Source organism: Charadrius vociferus, unplaced genomic scaffold, assembly GCF_000708025.1.
Source record: "Charadrius vociferus isolate BGI_N301 unplaced genomic scaffold, ASM70802v2 scaffold414, whole genome shotgun sequence".
In the NCBI taxonomy this organism is placed as follows: domain Eukaryota; kingdom Metazoa; phylum Chordata; class Aves; order Charadriiformes; family Charadriidae; genus Charadrius; species Charadrius vociferus.
In genome coordinates this window covers 169,976-194,137 of record NW_009648079.1, presented here as the reverse complement: position 1 = coordinate 194,137, position 24,162 = coordinate 169,976, and the positions used below count along the sequence as shown (strand labels likewise).

At 39.4% G+C, this 24,162-nt stretch overlaps 1 protein-coding gene across 1 annotated transcript; it reads left to right on the top strand.

The window, feature by feature from the left end:
- The first annotated feature begins 8,448 nt into the window (after positions 1–8,448).
- On the top strand, positions 8,449–24,152 carry CHODL (chondrolectin). Its single transcript, XM_009883864.1, has 7 exons — positions 8,449–8,566; positions 12,577–12,889; positions 13,654–13,811; positions 17,122–17,169; positions 17,551–17,634; positions 19,323–19,425; positions 23,617–24,152. The coding sequence occupies exons 1-7, from the start codon at positions 8,449–8,451 to the stop codon at positions 23,699–23,701; spliced, it is 909 nt and encodes a 302-aa protein (XP_009882166.1). The 3' UTR covers positions 23,702–24,152.
- Positions 24,153–24,162: the final 10 nt, after the last annotated feature.

Genomic DNA, 24,162 nt, shown 5'->3' with positions numbered 1-24,162 from the left:
TCTGATAGTTTAGTTTATTGTACGGTGGGGCCTCTTCTGCATGTGACACCTCCTCCTCTGGTGATATTCTGAAATCTTTGCCTTCTGGCTAGTCTGTGGTCACTTCCAGAATTCCTGAGTGGCTGGGGTTTCCTATTTGAGCCTGTGTGGTCAGTGTGACCCACTTACTCCACATGGCATCAGTAGCATATGTAGAGGGGACCCTCTGTTTGAACATCCAGCCCAGCACGGGCAGTCAAGGTGCCAAGAGGAGCTGTGCTTCAGTACCAACCACTTCCGAAGCAGCTCAAACCCCTCTTATGCAATCTCTTTTCCAGTTGGAGTATAGCAAGCCTCTGATCCTCTATATTCCCGACTCCAAAACCCCAGGGGTCGACCTCAAGTCTCCCCTGGTGCTTTCTGCCAGAGACTCCAGATAGGGCCATCCTCCCTGGCTGCAGTGGAGAGCACATTTTTAACATCTTGCCCTGCCCAGACTGGCCACAGGGCTACTGCATGAACTATTTCCTTCTTAATTTGTTCAAAGGCTTGTCGTTGCTCAGGGTCCAGCACAGTGTGGTAAGTTGCGCTTCTCTGGATAAACCACAGCATTTTCCTTTCAAATACTCAACACTTTATCAGGGTCCTGTAGCTGTTTGGGAATGAAGTTCAAAACCACTGGAGGTGAGAAGTTCTCTAGATACCTACTCATATTCTCCCACATGCCATGCCACCCATGACTGTCCAGTTGGTGCAGAGATCTCTGGGTGGTAGCCTTAAATAGTTGTTTAACCCTAAACAAGACCTGAAACACATTCGGGAGACAGCAGTAGGACCATGCTGGTTTGAACATCCCAAGGATATTCAAAGTCCTCAAAAACTGTTGTACCTGGCTAGAAGGAGAAAAGGGAGATGAAAGTGCTGGAGAAAGTATCAATCCCCCCACCACCCAACCCTCCCCCATTTCCTCCATAGATTGGGTGCGATTATTAATAAATTCTGTGAGATGGCACCCGAGGTACAGGCAGGACAGCAATGCTGCATAAACACACCAACATAACCACCTGAACAGTGATGTTATCATATTATAAGTTGATATTACACAGGACAGCAAAATGATAATCTTGATCCCTCTCCCAGAGGATGAACTCGTGGGTTGAGGTAAAGGCAGTTTAATGGAACAGCAAAGGAATGAGGAAAACAACAACAACAATAATACCGATAAAGGAGTATATACAAACATGATTAATGTTCAACTGCTCACCACCTGGAACCCGTAAAGCCCAGTCCACTCCTCAGTGGCAATTCCTGCCCTCAGCCATATACTGAGCATGATGTCACATTGCATCAAAGCTAGTTTGGGTCAGCTGTCCTGGCTGTGTCCTGTCCCAGCTCCTTGTGAAAATTAACTCTATCCCTGCCGGACCCAGAACACTACTGCAAGAAGATGGGCACTCTGTTGCACTCTTGTATTGAGATGCATGTAAGGTGTTCTACCCTAGGAAACTTAACCAAGGAAATTAATATAATTTCTCATCCATACATAAATTTTACTTAGATCTGTGGCGAATACAGATATCTTGGTAACAAATCCATGAAAAGACACTTACTTGGAAACAGGTATTCAAATGTCACTGAAAAAGACTAAGAGAATGGATGATGCTTGCTTTGGATAATGATTGATGAAGAGTATACTTTAATGACTAAAGATTTGTGAACTATTTCCTTCTAGAGACAAAAATAAGGAATGAGCAATCAGAAACTCTCAGAATTGCTTAAATTTATGCCTGTGAGAAATCCTGTTGAGGGAGTCTGCTGGTGTATATAAAATTAGGTATGTGTGAAAATGTCTTGTGGTTTGGGACAAGAGAACAAGGATATTGCCTCCTCTAGGCTGGCCCACGTTATACTTAAGCCATTCTGACTCTACAGTTTTTGTCAAGTCTATTCCACAACATGCTAACAACAACAACTTAATAGCTACCATATTACGTCTGTCTTAAAAGTATCTGGGAAATCTGTTCTGGTCTTCAAAACTACACAGAAAACTATTGATTTGCCAGCCTTGTCAGTGTTTGTGTCAGTATTTATGCTTTTTTTATTGAACAGCTGAAATGATGGAACATTCTTGGTGTGTCTTTAGGCTGTGATATATAAAATAACTATTATGTTAGTGTGTGTGTGTATAAGACTTTTCAGAAAAATGAAAACAATTGAGCAAAACCACTGCTAATACCTTTAGTAGTAAGGGTTTTGGTTTTGGGTTGTTTTTCTTTTTCAGTCGTGGGTAAATAATCCACATCCTTGAGCAGACTTGTAGATGTATAGATCTTTCTAACACATCATATTTCCTCTTATTTTGAATAGGCTTGAATAGATTCCATTGACATTTGGGTGTTATCATTGGCCTCCCTGCTTGTGTCTGTGGAAGCTAGTAGGGTTATTTGTATCCATGAAGACTGTTATACTTTGGGCAGTTTTGCATTTTTGTAACAAATGTAATTCATTGTTAGGGAAACTGAGTTCCTGAGTATATATTACAAAAGAAAATGTTTATGCTCCACGTCCTATGCTCATAGTGACTTTTTTCTGGCGGCCGATTGAGAAGGTACGTATTGGGCCACATTGAAATGCAAGCCTATCATCTCTGTGGATGCCAGCGCTAAGTTTCTAAGTGCATTGTCCTCCTCATGCTTAGTGACGCCAAGGAGCCTGCATTGCTCACAGTGGCAATGTTGCTAGACCTCTCAAAGACAGACAAGGGAAAAATATAGGTCTGACACCATTCTCAGTTGCTTCTTAATATGGGAAAAGGGAAGGCAACTTGCAATTTTTAGGCAGTTGTCTTGGCAACTGTGTTGGCACTTTGCATGAACCCCTAGCACAGTAGAGTTTTGCACTGGCCCCTTACAGAAGCAAATGGCTGGCTGCCGTGATCAGCCCTGTGATGTATACCCATAAAGTTCACATGATCAGAAGAGAGGAAAACAGTTATTACAGGAAAAGCTAAGTGGATCTCAGGTTTTAAATTTATGATGTGCTGGATATGTGAAACAAAGCTGATGCCAAAAAGTAGGTATGTTTCACTTAGAAGAAAGGAAAACTGTCAGGGCTTTAATGATTTGAAATCGGGGGGGGGAGGGGAAGAAGCACTTGGGAAGTACTTTATAGATTTTTTTTTTTTTTTTTTTGACACTGGCATATCACTGAGATCAGTGACTAAAACTGTTTCATAAAAATGGATATTTATTTTCCAGTTGAAGACACTTACCCTGTGTTGATTTACATAATTGTAATTGTATGTTTTTCTGCAAGGGTAATTATGGATGGTGAAGTGTTGATTAGCTTCTAATGAGATTTAGACATCAAGATACTTCTTTACAGCTCTGTTATCAGTGGCCTGAGATCCCTGCCATGTGTGCCAGTGCTGAGAAGCTAACTATAAGAAGTAAACATCTGTGTTATTTTCTTGGTGAAATGAGTGAATAAGCCTATTGCTGCTTCGTGAAGATGGCAGCCTTTCATGAGGGCAGGTATTCCAGTTCCCAGTACATGAAGAACAAGCTGGTCACTGAAACGCCATGTCCCTGATTTTGAAAATCCGGACAAACTTGTGTTGTGCTCTGGGGAAGACACATCCTCCCCATGCTTTATTCAACACAATGAGAAACTTATCCAAGTTTTGCAGGATGAGGAATCCTTGCTTGCGTTTTCCCAAGACCTAGAACAGTGCATGTTCTCAGCACATGAAGGCTTTAATAAATGTCACCAAAACAGTTTGTTTAGATCAATACTTACCATCAGGGATTTGTATATATATGTTTTTTTAACCACCTGTTTTACTAACCAGCTCTTTTGCTGCAATATGCCGAAAAGCTATCAGATTTCATTTTACTTGCATTTGTATTCAGCCAGATGACAAAATCCAGGTGTTAGTGATAAGTAATATTCTTTAATATTAAAATCAGCACTGCCCAATGCTTCTTTACAAATAGAACTGTCTCATTTCTGATTGCTCGGTTTTGTAAAAGTGTAGCTATTATGGGTTTATTGAGAACAGTTGTTATTCAGAAATAACTAGGTCAACTCATTGTCCCCAAAAGCACTTGGAAACACAATAGCTTAACTAGTAAAGGCTGACATACAGGTGAAAATTCAATTTCAGCAATAAATGAACTGAAAATCACTTCCTATGGCAAGAGAGAAAGTCAGGAAGACAGGGACTGGACGGGGACAAATATTTCTTGTGTAGCTTCATATTCTGCATATCCGTAATATATCTCTGTATGAATGGTATAATACAGTACTTTCTTTTTACTTATAGCTTCCTCCATCCCCTGTTTTCTCTCTCTGCAAGAGCTCCATTAGTCCTAGAGATGACTGTGTGGCTGGTGTCTGAGGACCTCTATCATCATCTTTGCTAATTCACAAGATATGGGAAGGTTAATGGCTAAAGATAGCTAATCTGGCCTATGTTTGACAGAGAATAGAAAGAATTTGCCTTTTATCTATCATTTTATACGTTATCTATAAATCTATAATTTTTACTTGATAATGCCTAAGAATTTAGCAAGAAAGAGACTCCATTATGACAAATATTGTAGGAAGTCTGGCTAATAGATGAGTTTTGCTTAAGAGAGGTCGGGGCCAGCCTCTATTAAGCCACCTTAGATGTTGTCTACGTACTAATGACTATGATATGATGTATAGAAACTGCCTGTAGACATATCTACCTGAAGTACAGTTACTTAATAGGCAAATGTGGCCCTCAGATATTTTATATAAGCCCTTAAAAGGGACTTGGAACCTTTGAAAGCTTTTCATAAAAGAAAAATCACTTTAGAGAAACTGTATTAGGACAATTGGGCATAACCCCTAATCCAGAAAAAGTATAAATCAATAATGAGTGTCTCTTCTTTCTGTAGACTTTGTTATTAGGAGGGCGGGAGGAAAAAAGTACCTATTAAGCTATGGAAGAGTTAGTTATGAAGATATTAACACAGATACAGGCTGGATGTATATCTGTATATCAGTTTGTATTTGAATGATACATTTGTTAGCACACAGAATTCCTTAAGCTGCTCAGGAGTGTGAGCTGAGGAACATCTGAGATGTGATTACTGACTCAACTAGAGAACAATGTGTCTTCAGTTTTACAAACTTTGGGAGAGAAGATGGCAATTTGCTTTTATCGTAAATGAAGACAGAACATAATTATGAAGTCTTATCACAGCAGTATTTTTTTTTAAAGTAATATGAATCATCAAAAAAACAAATTAAATTCAGTAGATGGACACAAATACGATACAGTAAAACACCACCAGCAGTAACATAATATATCAAAACATGACCAGCAGCTGAACCCACTCAAAATCTGACTGGATGATACAAAGTTCAGTCGACAAGACGCATCAGCTTTGAATCAAAATGTGATTAGGAAAATTTAATACCTTTTAGCCTCTTACTGGCCACATTCTGAAGTGCATTACTGGGACTTGGCGTGAAGCACCCTGTGGCACAGGGACAGGTGAAAACAAATTGTGCCCAGTGTCCTGCATGCTGGTTACACAGCCTCTGAGGCCAATGTGCTCACACAAGCTCAAGACCAAGACTAGTCTTCGTAACACAAGCAAAGAAATATCTAGCCAGTAGAATATTTTGGTTAATTTACATAGATTTTTGTCTTGCTATTATTTCATGGTCACTTTCACTGTGACACCCCGTGTCTTTATTTTGTTACTTTATTTTCAGAGGCCTCCATCAGCCTCATGCTGACCTTTGGAACTCTGGTTAGTGTTAACATGTTCCACATTCCTTTGCAGCAAATGCTCATCTGTGTTTTCTGCTGAATCTGTTATCTTGGGAAGAAAAAAGTCACAGTCTGAAAACATAATGGACTTTTCGACAGCAGGCTTTGTGCATTCTTTTGTTCTCTCCTCATGCATGCTATGCATGTGCAGCTACTGCTCCCCACTAATCTGGGTGGATGATAATGGTAGCGAGCCCCGGACTGTAGGTTAGTTTATGAAGGTCAAGAGGAAGACGGATGGGATTTACCGGCAGGGAGCTTATGTTCTACCTGACATCTCCAGAACCTCCAGCTGAGTCATATTTGTTACTCAAGATAACCTTTGTGCCCCTCATGGCCCATGGGGGTGTGGTTAGGACAGAGCCTGATGCTCTTAGGGGGATGAGTCTTTGAGCTGGGTACTTCATCAGTAATTTTGCTTCTAAATGACATTTTGCTGTAACTTCTGTCATGACAGACCTAAAGGAAACTATTATTTCTGTTTAATAAAGCATCATTATTAAAACAAAATGGAGACCTAATTGATTGAAATACCAGCTGACAATTTGCTTGCTTCTCCTTTTCTTAAAGGAGATTTCTTTTTCCTGCAGAATTATCTGCAGAAATGTTTTAACTAAGTATCAAATATTTCAACTAAAAGCTATCTTTGCTTTAATGGTGATATCAAAACATTCTACTACGGAGCTGCTGGGTGACACCCAAGGATGAAAACTGATCCATAGGGATGGAAATGGTAGCTAGCACTTCTCAGAGCACGTACTGTACACTTTCTTTCTTCAGCTAATGGGATAGTGAGACAAAGTGAGTGCAAAGGGATTTCAGCCAGTTCAGTTTCTCTACAGTAGGCAACTAGAGCTGCTACATCTGAGGGAGCAGGGCCAGAGCTATGTTGTATGGCTGGTGTATGCAGGAGATGTAGAACAAACCTGGAGACATTTCCATTAAGGAAACTGGGGAGACCTAAACTTGCAGTTTTGCAACTGGGCAAAAAGAGAACAGTCTCTGTCAGGTGTTGCTTCAACACAGCACTTTCCCTCAGCAGGCAAGAAAGCAATTGTTGATGAAAAGGTAAGGTGACACCAAGCCAAGTGTACGTTTTGCCTGTTTCTCTGCCTGCCTCTGACCGGGGTCTGAGTTCTTCTGCTGGGGTGAAGGAAGGTGGGTCAAGGATTAAGGAGCTGATGCAATCCATGAATGAAAGGTATAAAAAAATCCAGCTTCACATCTGCAGATAGTCAGATAGGGTTGGATGAAACCTCAAGTTGTCTGAGCATTTGTAAGGGAAAATAGTAAAAATGAGTTCTTGCATCATATCAAATTATTTAGTTAGATCTTTGGTCTCATGCTGAAGGGAGGACTAAATACAATAACATGCTTTTCTTTTTTTCATTTCTGGATACTCTGTGATGAACTAAGGCTTTCCTTCAAGTTTTCTTTCATCCCTCAAGCAGCACAGGGCAGATTTTGTGGAAAGGTTGTAAAAGCCTAACTTGCCTATATTTATTCACATTACACAGTTGTTAGCCTGATGCATTCTGATAGACTTGCTTACAAATTTAGTTTCTATTCAATTGTGACAGAAAAATTGGAATTCATTTATACAGCTGAAATAGCAAATGTTGCTTTAGAATTAACAGTGGAGTCTTGTCTGCTGCAAAGATGTTAGAATAAGGTAAAATAGCCCATATTTAGTGTTTCCATACTTACCTTGTTGCTATACAATGTGACCCATTCTGTCATTTTTCACTGGTGAATTATTTCTGCTTTGTAGTTCAGGAATTAGTAGTGAGTGAAAGCTGTAAAAAATGAAGCTTAAAAATGTGACATCTCCGTGTGCTCGGAGAAGAGCACTAAAATGTCAGCTGATTTGCCAGCTATTAAGGCACAACTGCAGATTTCCATTAACACATTGAACTAGCTCCGCCACAGCAGATAAAAGTCCCCTTCAAAAGAAGAAAGAAAAGATTCAGAGTAGGTCATTACCTCAACACAGGGACTAAATTAACTAGAACAAAAAAACATTCACAGCTTCTTCTGGAAAGCTTACTACTCTGCAGCACCTACTTCATTCACACCGGATGGTTCTTAATGCCAAATATTTCTTGGTTTCTTGCTGTTTTCTCTGTTGTTTTCTAAAGGTATATTCTTGTACAAATGATAAGCCCGTTAGGAGGTAATTATTTCTTTTGCCACAGGTGTAGAGAGCAACAAATGAAAGAGAAGTAATTTAGGAGCTGTATTGTACACAAATTTCGAGTTATTCAATTTTTTCACTTTATAATACCCGATTTTAAAGATTTTTAACCCTGCACAAATATCTGCAATAACAATGATATCCTCAGAAACGATTCAGATCAGTTTAGGGGAAGAAAAAAAGTCTTCACACGAAGTTTCCAGATAATAATTCACTAACGCTTTCAGATAAACCTTTGGGTACAGATTAGGCCTTCACATCTGTTTTCGGGATAGCTCCAAGGAGGCTTCCTGCTCCAAGCCTACAACAGTGGCAAGCTGTTACTGGGTTCCACAAAACAGGCATGTATTAGGGGCTGCAGTGGCACCTATTGAGCAGCTCTGATGCCATTGTGCATCACAAGTGCCTCCACTTCTCCTCTCTGCTTTGTATAGTCCCACCTGGTTTCCTCAGCTTGGTGTGGGTGATGGAGCTGAGCCCCGACCCTGATGCGATCTCTGTATTGGACCGGTATACAGCACAATTTACAGCTTCTGAACATGAGCCCTGTGGCAGCTCAGAAACAGCACGTGCTGTTTGGCAATGTGAGTCTCTGTGCAACAGCTGACTGGAAGATGAGTACCCTGAAGAAGCTTGGCCAGTTAGCCAGCAAGGACCCATTTGTCCTGTTGGAGAGGCCATTTGATTGAGGTGGCGGGACAGCCACAGAAAAGCAGAGACTGTGCATGAGAACAGAGTGAGGAGCCACCTGAGAAACACACAGGGAAGGGGAACAGATGCACATGTTATGGATGGAAAGCTAGCTGTTTTCCCAGGAAAGAGAGGCCCAGCACAGGAATTGAGACTGGTAGTGGTCAGCCCAGCCATCTCAGTGGACTGAATGTTCCTCCATGACTGAAATCATGACAGGGGTATTTTGATACCTGAATTTGGTCATAACTTACTACTTAGTGTCAAGGAGGAGTATGTGCACAGAATGAAAGGAATCATAAGAGTTTCTTTCTAAAAAACTGTCTGAGAAATAAAAAGAACAAGACGATGGACAAAGGACTCTCCATAAATCTGCATATATATCTGAATTAATGCTTTGAATCCCTGTAAGTGTTCAAGGTCAGGCTGGATGGGACTTTGAGCAACCTGGTCTAGTGGAAGGTGTCCCTGCCCATGGCAGGGAGGTTGTAGCGAGATGATCTTTTAGGTCTCTTCCAATCTAAACCATTCTATGATTCTATGAATCCAATTTTTAGTTACAGGGAGAGGTGTGGTCCCTTTTACTTGTAAATGATTAGTGTCCTACATAATTCAGTGCTAGTCTTTGGATGTTTGCACTGTTATGTACATATGTGTACTCTGGCAGTAAGCCATAGTCACTCACTCAGTGGTGAGGATTAAAATGTTGAACAACTCCTTCACTGTGCACTCTGTCCTGTCACTGAGACAGAGCTCGTGAGGAAAATAAAAAGGTAGTGATCGTGTTAGCAAAATTTGAATTGCAGCATTACAGATGAAAGGAATTAGCTGTGATTTCACATGCAGCCTTCATTCTTGCACTTCCCACTTTTGAGCATTTAGAGTTATCACTTTGTTACTTTGATAATAGGGGGATATTTGTTTCTTTTTGTTCAAAGAAGTCTCATGAAGAAACCCATTATTTCATATGCAACTGTAGCAAAGGGTCTGCCCCTTGATTCTTCAGCACCATTGCCCAGCTAGGACTATGGCTCTTACTACATTCATTGATAGCAAGGCTTGTAACCTATATAAATAAAGGGAAATGTCAGGAAAAGAACTAGGATGGAGTTGTCAGGGCATTAGCAGAGAAAATCCAAATAGGTGTTCTCATATGGATCTCAGAGCCTCGTTTTTTCCACAGATACCTGTGGCATAAGCTTGTCCTTACATTAGGTTATTCTTATTACTCTATTATTTTGGCAGATTAATTACTGATAAACAAGTGGCTTTTCAGAAGTCTGTTTGCCAAGCATAAATAAGAATGAGTCCACAAAGATGCTTCTCTTACTGACAGTCCTCCCAGATAAACTTTAATAATGTGTCATAAAGAAAAGGTTTCAGAGATATTTTTTGAGAAAGATTACAGGCATCATAGGAAACACTAGAAAACTAAGCATAGGTTATGCCTACTGCCCCATAATTTAGATATCTTTTTTATTGTGCAGAGCTCCCCCCAAAAAGAGTTACTTTCAGATTTAGCTAAAAGGCATGACAAGATCCTGCTTTTATGTTCCTGTGTTTGTACAACTTTGATGCAGTCTGCTTCTCTGCAAATTCTTGAAACTATGCTCTGTGCAGATACAGAGAAGGCTTCAGTCAGCTTTTGTGCTGTATGCAGTCTGCTACAGAAAGTGTTCTACTCTGTCATCAGATATGAAAATGAAGCAACACTAGGGCAAGAAGAGTGAACTTTATTGTATCTTTTAGGTTTCTTTGTTCATTTCAATACTTGTTCTTTGTGTATAAAAAAACCACTGGTTTAAAAAACTTAAGTACAGCTTAAGTTATAGGATGATGTTGCTGTTTCCCAGTGACTAGTTTTGGGGTTTTTTGTTTGTTTTTTGTTTTGTTTTAAAGTAAAACAAGGTAAAATCTGTTCAAAGGTAAAGCCAAAGGTTATTTGCATGAGGGTCAGGTATCTGGATTTGCTTAAGAGTGGGAGTAAATACAAGATTTTCAAATGCAAAACTAACATGGTACAATAAAACAATTTCCTTGCAAAATTTTCCAGTAAAATGATAAAATTTGTTAATTTCTAAACAATCTAGATAACGCCTGGTAGTTCTTACTACTTTGGTGTGCTTCAGTAATTCTTACTTAGCAACATAAACTCTCAATTTTTCTCCAATGAGAAAGCTCCACACTGAAAAAACTTGATCTTTTAAGAGACACTTAGCCTATTACCTTATATAAATATATGTTTAGAACCTGTCTCCTGTCCACAGATAACATACTGGCATTCAGTTGCAGCTGATAAGATGTGGAATGAACAAACTCACTTGTATAAGTTGAATAAACTTTAGAGAATTTCACTAGCTGAAGATGATAATTATTTTTCCTTTTTAGGAAAAAGGCATGTGTCTTCCTCCGCCAAAGAACTGGAAGGGAAAAAACATTATTTTGTCATTTAGCTTTTGATTCTTTCCATAGAAATAACTCTGAAAGGCAAGGAAAAAATGGTGTGGATGCAGTAGGTATAGTGCTTTCTGAAAGCATCACAGGGCTTCTTTCGGCTATCTGGATAGTATTGTGATACCTGCTAGTATCTGGAGTTTCTGTTGGCTGTGTTAAGGGTTGTTAAGAGTGTGGCTGCTTCCTCCATCATCTCCAGTCCCAGGACTCCCTTCTTCCTGGCTGCTGGTGCCCATCCTGGTACCCACGGCCTCTGAGCTGAGGGATGTGGCTGCTGCTTTCTCCCTTGCTGGTTCAACCGGTAGCAAAGCTGAGAGGTATCCCAGCCCCACACAGATAGGACATTGATACGGCCATCACACAGATTTCCACAGACAAGGCACTGCCTTCAACAGCACCCACGTGCAGGACCCACGTAAAACATAAACATAGGCAGCCACGTTCCCTCCTCCGTGTTGGCTGGTAGAGATAGAAGGTCACGAGGGACACACATGTCCAGACAACCCACTGCCCCCAACTCCATTTTACATATGACCAGCCCCTTTTAGACCCCTTTCTGTCCATTCCCTGTTGTTCCTCCCCATTCTCTAACCCTGCCTGGTCCCTCATCAGATTGCATCGTCCCACCAACCCGCAACATCCTGGACTCCCGGTTTTGCATCCTTACCAAGTTGCAAAGTCCTGTTTGCCTGCAGTTTCTTGATAGCCCACCAATTAATGTGTCTGACAAGGTGATTTATTTTCCTTGGGTTTTTTCTCCATTATGTTTTCCTGGCGGGTTTCTGTCTGTATTTTTGTTTATGGCTTCCTCCTTTTCTCATTATCCATTTTTGCACTGGAAAAGTCACTGACCAGATATCCTTAAAGGAGCAGACACTCATCTCCCACACACCCTTTACAGGTCTTATTTAGGCACATTATGGCAAAGAGTAGCTGTGAGGCCCTTGTGAATAGACCCTCTCAAAGCTATATAGCAGGATCGATAAAATGCTAGCTTCTTCCAGCCATTAACATTGAGGATTTTAAACTTTTTTTTTTTTTTCTGATCAGATAGCTTTGATTATTAAATAGAAGTGGAGTTGGTCCGTTAGTATGAAATAGTTAAGAAAATACCCTCCAAACAGATCCTGGCTTTAACAGAGGGGCCTGATGGTACAGTCATTAAAGTAGAGAATATTTTTCTAGAAGTTAGTGAGAGTCTTCAGTGTCTTGGAGAGTTTCACAGACCTTGGGAAGAAAGCCCCATATTCCCATGAACAGTATGATATTTGCAATTTAAATTAAAGCTAAGGTTTTCAGCAGCATTGCTGTATCATCCTGAGCCCTTTCAGGGTGGGACACAAGAAAAAGCTTACTCTCCTCCATCACTGTATTGATGCTGTGCTATTTTTTTTTTCAGTTGTGATACTCATTAGTATACTTTAAATGCTCTCATATTTGTATTTTTCAGGTCAAAAGGTGTGCTATGGTGACCTCAAGCGTTCTTGTTACAAGTTAGCTTATTTCCAGGACTTGTCTAGACGTGTGGGCTTTGAGGAGGCCCGTCAAGCTTGTGAAATCGATGGTGGGGCTTTACTGAGCCTGGAAAGTGAAGCTGAGCAGCAACTAATAGAAAACATGTTGCAGAACCTTACAAAGTCAGGCTCCGGGATTTCCGATGGTGATTTCTGGATTGGGTTGTGGAGAAGTGGCAACGAACTCGCCACCTCAAGTCCTTGCCCCAACCTCTACAAGTGGGCAGATGGAAGTATTTCACCATTCAGGTAAGTCTGTGAAACTGTTTATTGAGGTTTCATGGAAAGAAATGGAGAGTGAAATGCCTGGCAAGTCAAGTCTTCTATAAAGAAGCTTGAAGGCTTGCTGCCCCGTAAAAGTTAGTAGCATGACTCCTTAACTTCGCCAGATAAAGGGGAGTTGGCAACCAGGGTTTTGAATTTGAAGCTGTAAAAGGATGGCATAGTGTGGCTTCATCCAACAATTTTCTTTGCTTCCATCTCATGAGTTTGCCTCTGTATGGCTTTTGGAAGTTTTTATTCCCCTCATAGAGCTTTTAGGATGTGGTCTGAGAGCAGGCAAACAAATTCTGCAAAGCTCTGGCCACCTCGAATCAGGGACCCAGCTAGCAAGTAAATTAATGCATGTTACTTACCGTAAATTGTTCTTTCTACCCTGTCTTTTCAAAAGACTTTAATTTCCTGATTAAGCAAAAGGCCAGAGTAGCAGCAGCTCACAGGACTCAGGACAAAGGGACATGTAAGAGTCAGATAAGATGGAAAACAGGTAACAGAGCAGTAGAGTGTTATTTCTGCAGAGATGCTTTGACAGGTCAGATTTTTTTTAAGATCAAGAGATGTGGAGCCCAGGCCCTAAACTCCTTTTCACAGAGGAGTTGTGGGAAACACAGTGTATCTTTGAATAGGATGGGGCCATTGGAGTTGCTATGCTTTCACTGATGTAAACTCCTTTCCTTGGCATCCTGATGAACCTTACCTTCCGAATGTGAAAGTTTTTCTTTGTGTACCGCTAGAAATTGGTATACAGATGAGCCTTCCTGTGGAAGTGAAGCCTGTGTTGTGATGTATCATCAGCCAACTGCAAACCCTGGTCTGGGAGGGCCATACCTTTATCAATGGAATGATGATAGATGCAACATGAAGCACAATTTTATCTGCAAGTATAGCCCAAGTAAGTGAAAATAAAGTTATATTTTACAGGTGGGATGCTTTCTTAGAAAAACAATTACCTCTTGTTTTGTGAAGGAATCTGCAAATGTCCTGTGGCCTGTGATACTGATTCCTTCAGTGTCTGAGTAGCTGAGCTGACATTAACAGGGATGTAATACATCAAATCTGGTGATAGTTTCAGTAAAGATATCCATATCCAGCAAGAATGTTTTCAAGGCTAGCTTCACTATCATGCATTCCCAGGTTTACTTTAACTAATCCACTAGTTATTTTATTGTTCAAAAAGTGTTTTAAGTGGCCATTTGCTACTTCCCTTGCTTGCTGTCAAGTAGGATGACCAAGATATCTCTTGGTTCTACTATAAAAAAAATTACACTGTCCTTGTAGTTGCAGACCTCTGACATTTTGTACCAACTTACATGTGATGGCTGTCTCTTAAAGCTTTGGTTTAAGGAAAGAAGTGTAGAACAGCAAGAAGAAAATTCTGCATTCATACATGTAGATTTATAGCTAGGAGAAACAGATGCACACTAGTTCAGTTGGTCACAGGAAAAGCCAGATCTTAGGCAATTTGGCTGTACATCCAGATGTGACATAGGTTCTGTATATGTCGGTAGAGGAAACATGAACTATAAACTAGAACTCTGTGCTAATAGAAAAAGGACGTGAAAAGCCAACTTTCAAGTTGAGCCTGTAACAGTTTCTACTTTTGGTGGTAACTTACAGTAAATGAAAACATGTTTTTCAGCATCAGGATCATGCAAATAATTTAAAATAATTTATGGTGTGTCTGCTTTTCAAAAACTAATCTGAAAGTCAGAATGCATATGAAATCCTTCTCTTAGTGGCTATTTGACCTACCCAATTCTGCAGTTTCCTGCCTGCTTTCTCTATGCTTGTGTTCTAGCAATAATCACACTCTTTGTAGGGATCTGTCTGTCTCTAGAGATCCAGGTTATTTTCTTCCTTCAGTTTTGGTGGATGGATAGCTGTCTCACTGTCTAATATCTTAATGGGGGATATTAATGGCAATTAATATTGCAAGCAAATATTATATACTTGGAGGGCTTGATATACCCACATGTTTCACCCTACCCCCCAAATCTGTTCCTCCTAAAATTATTAGTGACTATCACTGTCTTACGGCGATCAGTTATCATCTTGATCACACAGGCCATTCAAGGAACTGTGATGTATACAATTTTACCACTTTTACAACTGATCACAATTATTTTGAAATAAGAGAACACAATAAAAGTTTTAAGTTGTTAAAATAGCAACTTTTTTTTATGTCAGAAAATGCAGGTTTGATTAAAAGGTCTCAGTTTCAAGTATATTTTTAAGTATATATTCAAGTATATCTTTAAAAAGAAACAAATTTAAGTGAAATAATTATTCTGTAATAGTGAACTACTTACCATTCTAATTGTGACATGTTAAAGAATTTTTTTTCCTGTTGCTTTCACTATCTGAAAATATGCCAGTGACAACAGTGACAATGAAAATGAATTTATATTTCTTTCACTATGTTGAAATAGATTACTAGTGTATAATGAGGCATACAATAAGGCAAACAATACATAGGTAGATTATTATTAGGACTGACATTGTTATGCAGATAAATACGGTACTGCTGAATTGTAGCTATTTACTTTTTAAGCTGTTGGAATTGTGCTCTTTACCAAAACAAACTATTCTCCAGAAATGTGTTTTTCTACCAGGTGCAGAAGAAGAGTAGATGCATAAATGTTTATAAATAGTTATATGACATTTCTTTCACTGCCTGAAGAAAGTACCATAGCATAAGAAAATTACATTTGCTATCTAAAACCTAGTGAGACTTACAAATGACCTTCCCCCCCCCGCCCCAAATCACTGCAATAGCTTCAACATCAGCCATTTGCAATACAAAATACATCCATTTTACCAGGAGTGTTAAAGTGCCACACGAATATTGAATTTCACTTTGCTATCTGGGTATATTGTTTTTCACAACTTTCCTGTCTCTTTTGACTACATGGTCTATTATACCAGTCATAGGCCAAAACGCAGAGATTGTAGGTGACCATGATGAGGTTGCATCTAATTGTGTCAGCAGCAAGTTCAGGGCAGTGCTTATTAGGCAATCTTACTCAAGCAGCAGCTACATTTCTGGTAGTCACTTTCATTTTCTCTAAGCCCATTTCATAGCACCTCCCTTGACAGCATTTACTGTTGCAACGTTCAGTCTGGCTTTAGATCATATTGATCATTCAGCCATCTTAAATTTAATTATAGGTTGGTAATTGCAACCTCATTTAGTTCCTTTCCAGCTCCTATAGGTTTGATTATGCAATCAAATTAAAAACTCATCTCCTTTTCTTCTGTCTAGGGCCAGCAACTCACTTTGTGCTATTTTGATATCTTTCTTTATATATGGCCAAACGTTTTTACCAGAGTAGATTAAACAATTGCCTTTGTTCTAGTAGGCTTTATTGCTCCTTCGATTTCTCTCAGCATTTTGTGTTTATCAGGACACTTGTAACTGCAGGCTCATAGCACTATTATGTTAATATGATCTTATGATAAAGGAATGGCATTCAAACAATCATGCAGATTCCACTCCTATGCCCAATATGAGATAATTAGTTCTGTAATCTTTGTAAACTTTTTGTTGGAACAATAGCCATAAGTAAACTTGCAATCCTCTGCAATGCAGCTCAAAGCCATGAGGTGGTTCTCCAGTTTCTGATGCATTACAAGAAATATGATACTGTCATTCCTCTTTTGGTAATTTCACTTCTATACGTGATGTATTAGAACCCACTTCCCATGATTTGTGTTTTAGGGCTGCCTGTTACAAAACCAAACTAGATGAAGCTGACATCTAACCTCAAAAACTTGTGCTGCTTTGTTTTGCTTCATAGCCAACATTCTGTAAGCGTATTTTTGAAAACGTGCATAAGATCAATCAAGAACACTTCCTCCCATACTGTTTTAGGATCACATGCACAAATAAACCTTTGAATGTGTTAGGAGTTTTATTCAGCACAAGAAATTAAAGGATTCAGTGATTTGGCCAGGCCACCGAGAATTGGAACTAGAATAAACTATAGCTCTTTTCTAAGGAGTGAAAAATTATGAAGTAGAAGTGATTTGATGCTAGTTTGTAAATAGTCTTTGGTAAGAAGACTAAATGCTGAAGAATTAAGCAATTATTGTTTTGGAGTATGTATCTATTTCTGTGACTGCATGCAAAATAATGAAAACATCTGTTTTACTACACACATTTTTCATTCTTCAACAAATGATTTCAAATATTGATTTAACAGATAATGTATTAGAAAAAGAATTAGGAGACAGAGCGGAGCCAGATCATGGTAAGAAATTTTGAAACATTAAATTGAATTAAAATGGTAAATGCATAAATACAAGGATAGCTTACAAGAACCTCCAAAATTACTTATTTTACAGACATAGTTTATAACTGGAACATAAGAAAAATGAATCCTTTAGAGAGCAATAGCTACAAATATATGGCTATTGTTCAGAATAGCACTGCTCATAATTCTTGTTCCAGATGTAATCCCAATTTTGCTATAAAATCCTGTTTACATGTTTATATCCAGCAGTTTAATCAACCCTGAAAATGTTCCTTTATCCAATATAAATTAATATATAATTACTATTAGTTTATTTAGCAACATAACAGCCATATTTTGTACTCACTGTTTTCCTAAAATGTCTGATATCATTTTCAGGTATTTTTCCAACAGTGCCAGCAGGAAATCCTTATGACACAAGCAAACCAGAAGATCAGTATCATGTTATTGCTACTGAAACAGGTAATTTGTTCATATGAATGTAGTGTTCTGGTAAAAATATTAACACTGGACTCAGTTAAATTAATCTTTAACAGTTTCCATTATTGTAAATGGGAGGAAGCAGTCTATTTCCCCAGGAAGAGCCCTGAAAAAGTACACTTTTCAATAAAGTTTCAAGAGTTTTTAGTCAGGCCTCTTTGTAACTGTGGAAACAAATTATTTCCATGTCTACCCAAACTTTGATCCACATCTACAGTTTAGCAGTCCTTGAAACCTGCACCGTTGTCTCTGACCCTGGTGAGTCTCTCTCAAGGGGCAAGATTTCACTGGTGTTCACCCAGCTGGGGAGCGTCACCTTCTGGGCTGTGGTAACCAATGCCTTGCCTTTCTCCATCTCCTCCCCACCTCTTCCCCAGCCTGGTGGTTGGAAACACATGGTGCATACATTATGTTTTATATCTGATGCCCAGGGCTCACAAAAAGGGCACAAATGGATCTTTTCTAACAGATAGGCATAAAGTTTTCAGTTATCTGCAGAATAAGCAGTGTACCCATAGGTTCCCCAAGTACCCTGTGTTTTAAGGAAAACCACATGCCGAAGGGAGTTAAGGGCTTTCCTGAGATTTCTCGCAGAGATGGCTCTTGATGTTTTGAAAATGTATACCCACTGCCTAAGAGCTTGCTGTAATGCTCCAAGCTACTTCATTTTGCAATTTATGTCCTGAACGGAGTCCTGTAGCTCATGAACAGTTGTAGCATGGCCTTAATACAAGGAATCGAACAGCTCTGAGGAGCAGCTCAGGTTCTTACAGGATTACAGCATGGGATTATGGGAGGCCGGTGCTGCCTTTCAATGCTTGTCGACTGGATTTGAGCCGTTTTCCTAACTGGTGTTCCCATTGTTTGTAACTCCAGAGGAATGGATATACCAATGAACTGTATTTTGAAATCAATAAGACTGTTTATACAAATCATGCAAAGATTCTGTATCTAGAACTCATAAACAAACCCAACCTATATATTCACATTTATTCTTGCTAGTGAAAATATGTTCAAAAGAGGACAGTGGGTAAGAAAGTCTCCCCAAATTTTACGTTAAATGTATACTGTTATAAAACATGGGTTTATAGTTACTGAAAAACAGGCAGACCCTTTCTGGAAGTTGTAGACCCCATCTTCTGTTCTAGGCAGATAATAGAGTCTCGGCTTCTACCATTTCCCACTCCTTTTGCCCAGAGACCTGCAGTGGAGCGCCTTTAGCTCTCTTCTCATTAGGACAGTGTACCTTTGTCTTTTAAGGGGAATGAGAAGACAAGAGCAGGGTTTGTTCCTCTTGTGGTCCTGCATGGGTGGGAATCCAACATACAAGGGTAACTGAGTAGATGGGTTAAATGGACTGTCAAAATAATAGGCTGTGAAATGTACTCTCTTTAAATATTTGAATTTTCAATTACAAAATTTGAAATCTCACATTGATGCACAGAGAAAATGTCAGAATTTAAGTCTGTTTTGAACAATGCTGGAGAAGTACCATTTTGTTGATATTGCTCGGTCATATTTTTGGAGCTCTTCCTCTAGAAGGAATGTATAAATGTTCTTTTGTGTAAGTTAATGTGTTTCTGATATTATAATACTACTCCAGATTTTTGCTCATGTGGTTAAAAGTATTTCAACATGGGAGACATTACTGAGAACTTTTTGTCTTGTAGGTATAATTCCGAATCTAATTTATGTCGTAATACCCACTATACCTCTACTGCTGTTGATACTGGTGGCTTTTGGGACTTGCTGTTTCCAGATGCTTCATAAAAGGTAAAATATACTAATCCAAAATGGTCTTATAATGCAGAATTCATGTTTCCATTGGCAAGCTATTCATACTGAAAGACTGCTCACGTCTGTCCCCATATATGCAAATAAGCATCTTTTCATCTGTTAAAATCCAAGTAGTTTACAGCTAAACATTCACCATAATAAGACTTTTCCACAGTGCACTGAAATAGTTCCAGGTCTCAAAGTATATTGCCACTAGGACATCTGTTTTCTGAAGAAGGTATCTTCGCTGACCATTTGATGAGCTGAGCTACTGGAAGCACTTTTACTTCACCTCTTCCATCATGATTACCACCTATACAGCATCTAGGCTTTGGGGAATAGTGCTGGGGTCCTCACTGATAGAGAACGAACTCAAGGACTCAACTCAGTTTCTGACCAAAAGTGCAGTTTGTTCCAAGGGTAAACCTGAGGGGTCAGCAGCTGTTTAATGCTGTTTCAGTGCACATCTTATACGTGCAACAGATGAGCCACTGGAGCAGACAAATTGAAAGCAGAAAGCAAAACCATGTTTTCAGCCACACGCCAGTGCAACTCCTTTGTATATCATGTATCTGTCAAAAAAAGATGCATAAAGTAAATAGACATGTACATAGAAGTAGTATCAGACAGTTGTATTCTTATGCAAATAGGAAACATTTCAGTCTATGAAACAGGATATGTTTTGATCCATGCTTTAAAATTCTTTGGACTTTCTATCTTTCTCAATGTGATATAACAAGATATGACAACTTTTTTTTTTTTTTTTTCCCCTGAACGAATCTTTCTGAAAATTTCAAGGATATCTTTCATTCTGCACTTTTTTTTTTTTTCAGGAAGTATTCTTAAGTTAATGTAATCCAGAAACATTTAAATTGAAATATGTTTCATATATAAACACTATTTGGGTAAAATAGCAAGAGTAATAGACAGCTGTTATGCCTCTTGAAGAGCAGAAATACTAGTAAGGAATATGAGATCACTGTTTTAAGAAATTAGAAAAAAACCCTCCTCCTTAGTTTTAGACTTTATTTTTTCTTTGTGGTTTTTAGTTCTGCAAATAGCTGAAATACCTTATTTCAAGTGAGAAAACACTCCAAACATCAAATTTGCTTATATCTGTATGAGTGAGTGTACACTGATGTTCGCAGCACTCCCTAGTGATGTGTCTTATTGGAACAAGTGAACATAAAGAAAAGATATTATGAGGTCTCCATCATAAACTAGATTGTGTCTTTATGTTATGCACTTTCCTATAAAGAAGAGGAAAATGTGCACTTTCCAACCTGTCTTACGGCAAGTAAATACATTGTTGTGAAAGGTTGTATCCAAGGCTCAGCACTGGAGCTGTAGAAGGTTGGAAACTCAAAGCAAAAAGAGTAATAAAAGAATCATGTATGACAATAGCAATTACATAGGTAATCTAAGTCTGGAACCCTTATTACAATGGACCTGGATTTCTTGGTAAGTATGGCATATGTGTTCATACCTTTTCTAGCAGGTCTTTCTCTCCTCAGAAAAGGTTCAGCACTTGAATAGTCCTGGGAAAACAATGAGAGATTCATGGCCCACTGAAATCAATAGAAATAGTAGTGATGACTTCAGTGAGCTTTGATCAGGCCTTTGATGCTATAGCAGTTCATTCAGAAGTAATTCATCTGAAATTCCAAGATTTAAAAACTGCATGACACAGATATTGCAAATTCAGCTTGGAACATTGTACTTTTTCTGCTAGCTAATTAGTTGGTAGATTAAAAGATACAAAAATCAGGGAGAAAATGGATTTGAATCAAAACAGATGTTTGTTGTTTTTTTTTTTTTTTTTCCAGAATGTTCATTTTGGGTTGCACCAAAGCTTTTAATTGAAGAAAATAAAACAAATTTTCTTTGAAAATCATTTACGTCAAAAGAGGATATTCGATATCACCAAAACTGAAGTGTTTTCTTTTTTATCTATTGAAACATAACTTTGTTTTTTTAAAAAAAATGTTTCCCCAACTATTGTCAGTTATATTTCCACATATGACCTACCTTGTGAATCATTTTGGTTCATCTCAAATGTGCAGTTCTTGGGTAAAAAGCAAATCATAAAAAGAGGCAACCACTTGAACTGATCATCTGGATACTGTAGAGCTTTAGGAAAGGGACTCTGTCCTGCTGGGGAAGGAGGGATCCCCAACTTTCCAAATGAACCTGACTTCTCATTCTTTTTTAGGCTTCCACAACATGGTGACCTTTCCTCTGAAAGCCACAATCCATGGCCAACCAGGACATGCCTAGCTTGAAAGGTCATGACTAATTTTGCCTGGCGTTGGGCTGTTAGAGGGTAGTAATAAGGCAAAGCAAAACATCTTCCCTGTAGCTAGTAGAAATGATCAGCTCATTCATGCTTAGATGCTCTCCCTTTCATTTCTTCCAGGGAAGCAAGGAGAAACTGCTTCAAAGACCCATCTCCATTATCATCTGAATGCCTTGCAGAAAGTTTAAATTCCAACCTGGTATATTTCTCAGTTTCTATGATTGCATTTGATGGTCAAAACAGCGATATGCTCAAGCTATTTATTGCATCTTCCTTACCTTTCTTACTAAAACTTATTTCTTGAACCAGACGTATAGCTGTTGAAAATCAGTGTAGGTTCACTGAAGATAAGCTCATTTTATACAGCTAAAGTTCTGATCCAAGGTATTTAGAAATTGTTCCTGCTGCGTGGCAAGGACTCTCCATTAAAAGAATTTCAGCATTAATTTACAAAATACACCTGATTTTGCTGTATTAATCTGGAAGGAAGTAGTGAGGCAGTTTCTTAAATAAAGAAGTGCTGAAACTACTTGATTCATTGCAATTGCTTTGTTTATAGCATTGTGGCCTGATCTAAAGTCCACTGAAACCGATGGGAGTCTTTTCAATTACTCCGATGGGCTCAGGTACATAATGCATTACTTTGTAGGACTTCAGAGGTAAGTCTGGAGGGGCTAAAAACTACTGTACCGTCCAGCTCCCGCAAAGTACATTTTAAATCAACTCAGACCTGCTCACATTTACGCACCAGGAAGGGAGTAAAACTGAACACGTAGGACTGTTGGGATCTTGACTCTCGGTCTTCCGACTTAGAGAATTATGTAGGGCTACTTCTTCTCTGGTTTTTACTTAACTGGAAAAATACCATCAGTGTGAAATATTCTGGCCAGAGACTAAAGCATTTTGGTTGAAATGCAGCTGCAGTGGCTCATGAAGTGCCTTTTCTTTTCAGCAGACTGCAGTGCACTGTCATCTGCCATCTAAGTGAGGGAAGGTGGTGCGTTGTGGCAGCTGTAGCAGAGACGCCAGCCATGTGGAAAGACTGGCATCCACTTACAGGGCACCTCAGGGCTCCCTGTAAAGATGAGAGTGAACATTCTTGCAGTACTTTTGGACCCAGTTTTATCTTTTTTATTGGAAAAAATAAAAACCAAACCCAAACACAAAACCTACTATTGGCAGTTTTGAATGAAAACTAGGCCTAAGGAAGCTTTCTACCAGTCATTCATTGCTAGGAGTCTGATTCATGTGCCATCACTCCATTAGAAGTCAGCTCAAGCCCTGAAGGGAAGAGGCTTTCTGGCGTACCAGTACACGCTGGCACCCATTAGTCTACCGTGGTGATGGGGGTGCAGCTCCAGGGTGCGTGTGGGCAGGGTTCCCGTAGCCCCCCGGGGTGGGTGGGCTGCACCCTGAGCACATCGCACGTGGGCTCGGGAGTGTGTGTGCTCCCGTCCCCCGTACATCCCCCCTGGACAAGGGAAGGGCGCAGCCTCCCACCACCCTGCTCAAACAGCATCCGCACCCCTCTCTGAAAAGACCACTCTGTATGAGCAGGTGTGGGTGAATGTGAACTGGAAAAGAGGAAAAAAACCCCAAACAACAAAACATAAAACCCCAAATGGGTCAAGCCACTTTGGTTCATTGGAGGAGTGCTGCTAAGCAGGGTGGTCGGGCAGCTTTGGTAGCAGTTGCTTACCTCGACCCAGCACTGCGGTGCTGTGCTTGGCGCAGCACGGGCATGACCCTTTTGTGGATGGGGAACCTGTGCTGTGAAAGCAGCAAAGACGGCCTTCGAATAGGGGAGGAAATACCCAGCTCTGATCACAAACCTGAGTTGGAACTGCTAAGGCACGCGTGCACTGAAAAGAGTTTATATTTTTATTTTTCAGTAAAGGAAGAACAAAAACCAGTCCAAACCAGTCCACACTATGGATTTCAAAGACGCCTAGGAAGGACAGTAGCATGGAGGTATAATGATTTACTGACTGAGAACAAAGCAAAAATAACTTTTTGCAGTCAGGCTGTATTATAATGTCGTCAAAGAACATTGGCTTGGAATGGCTTGAAAATGCAAAGGATCTACAAGAATGAACTGTAAGCTCCCCCTTGAGGCAAATGTTCAGATCATTTTTATATAATGTTTGATTATTAATTCAGTAACAAAATATGCCATGCTGAATAAAGGGTATGTGTTTATTTTGCTAAGAGATGTAAGTTAGCTAGTTATGAGCAATGAAATGAACAGAGCATTTGAGGTTTTTATGGGGAAATATCTACAATGTATCAGTTTTAAGACTGTTTGTAGTTAAAAAAACCCTCTGTTTCCTTTAGTCTCTCATGCATTGTAACCTAGTTGATGTACTGTATATGGAACTGACAATTTTACAGTGTAACAATTATTTATCTTTGCATAAATGTTTGATACAAAATATTTG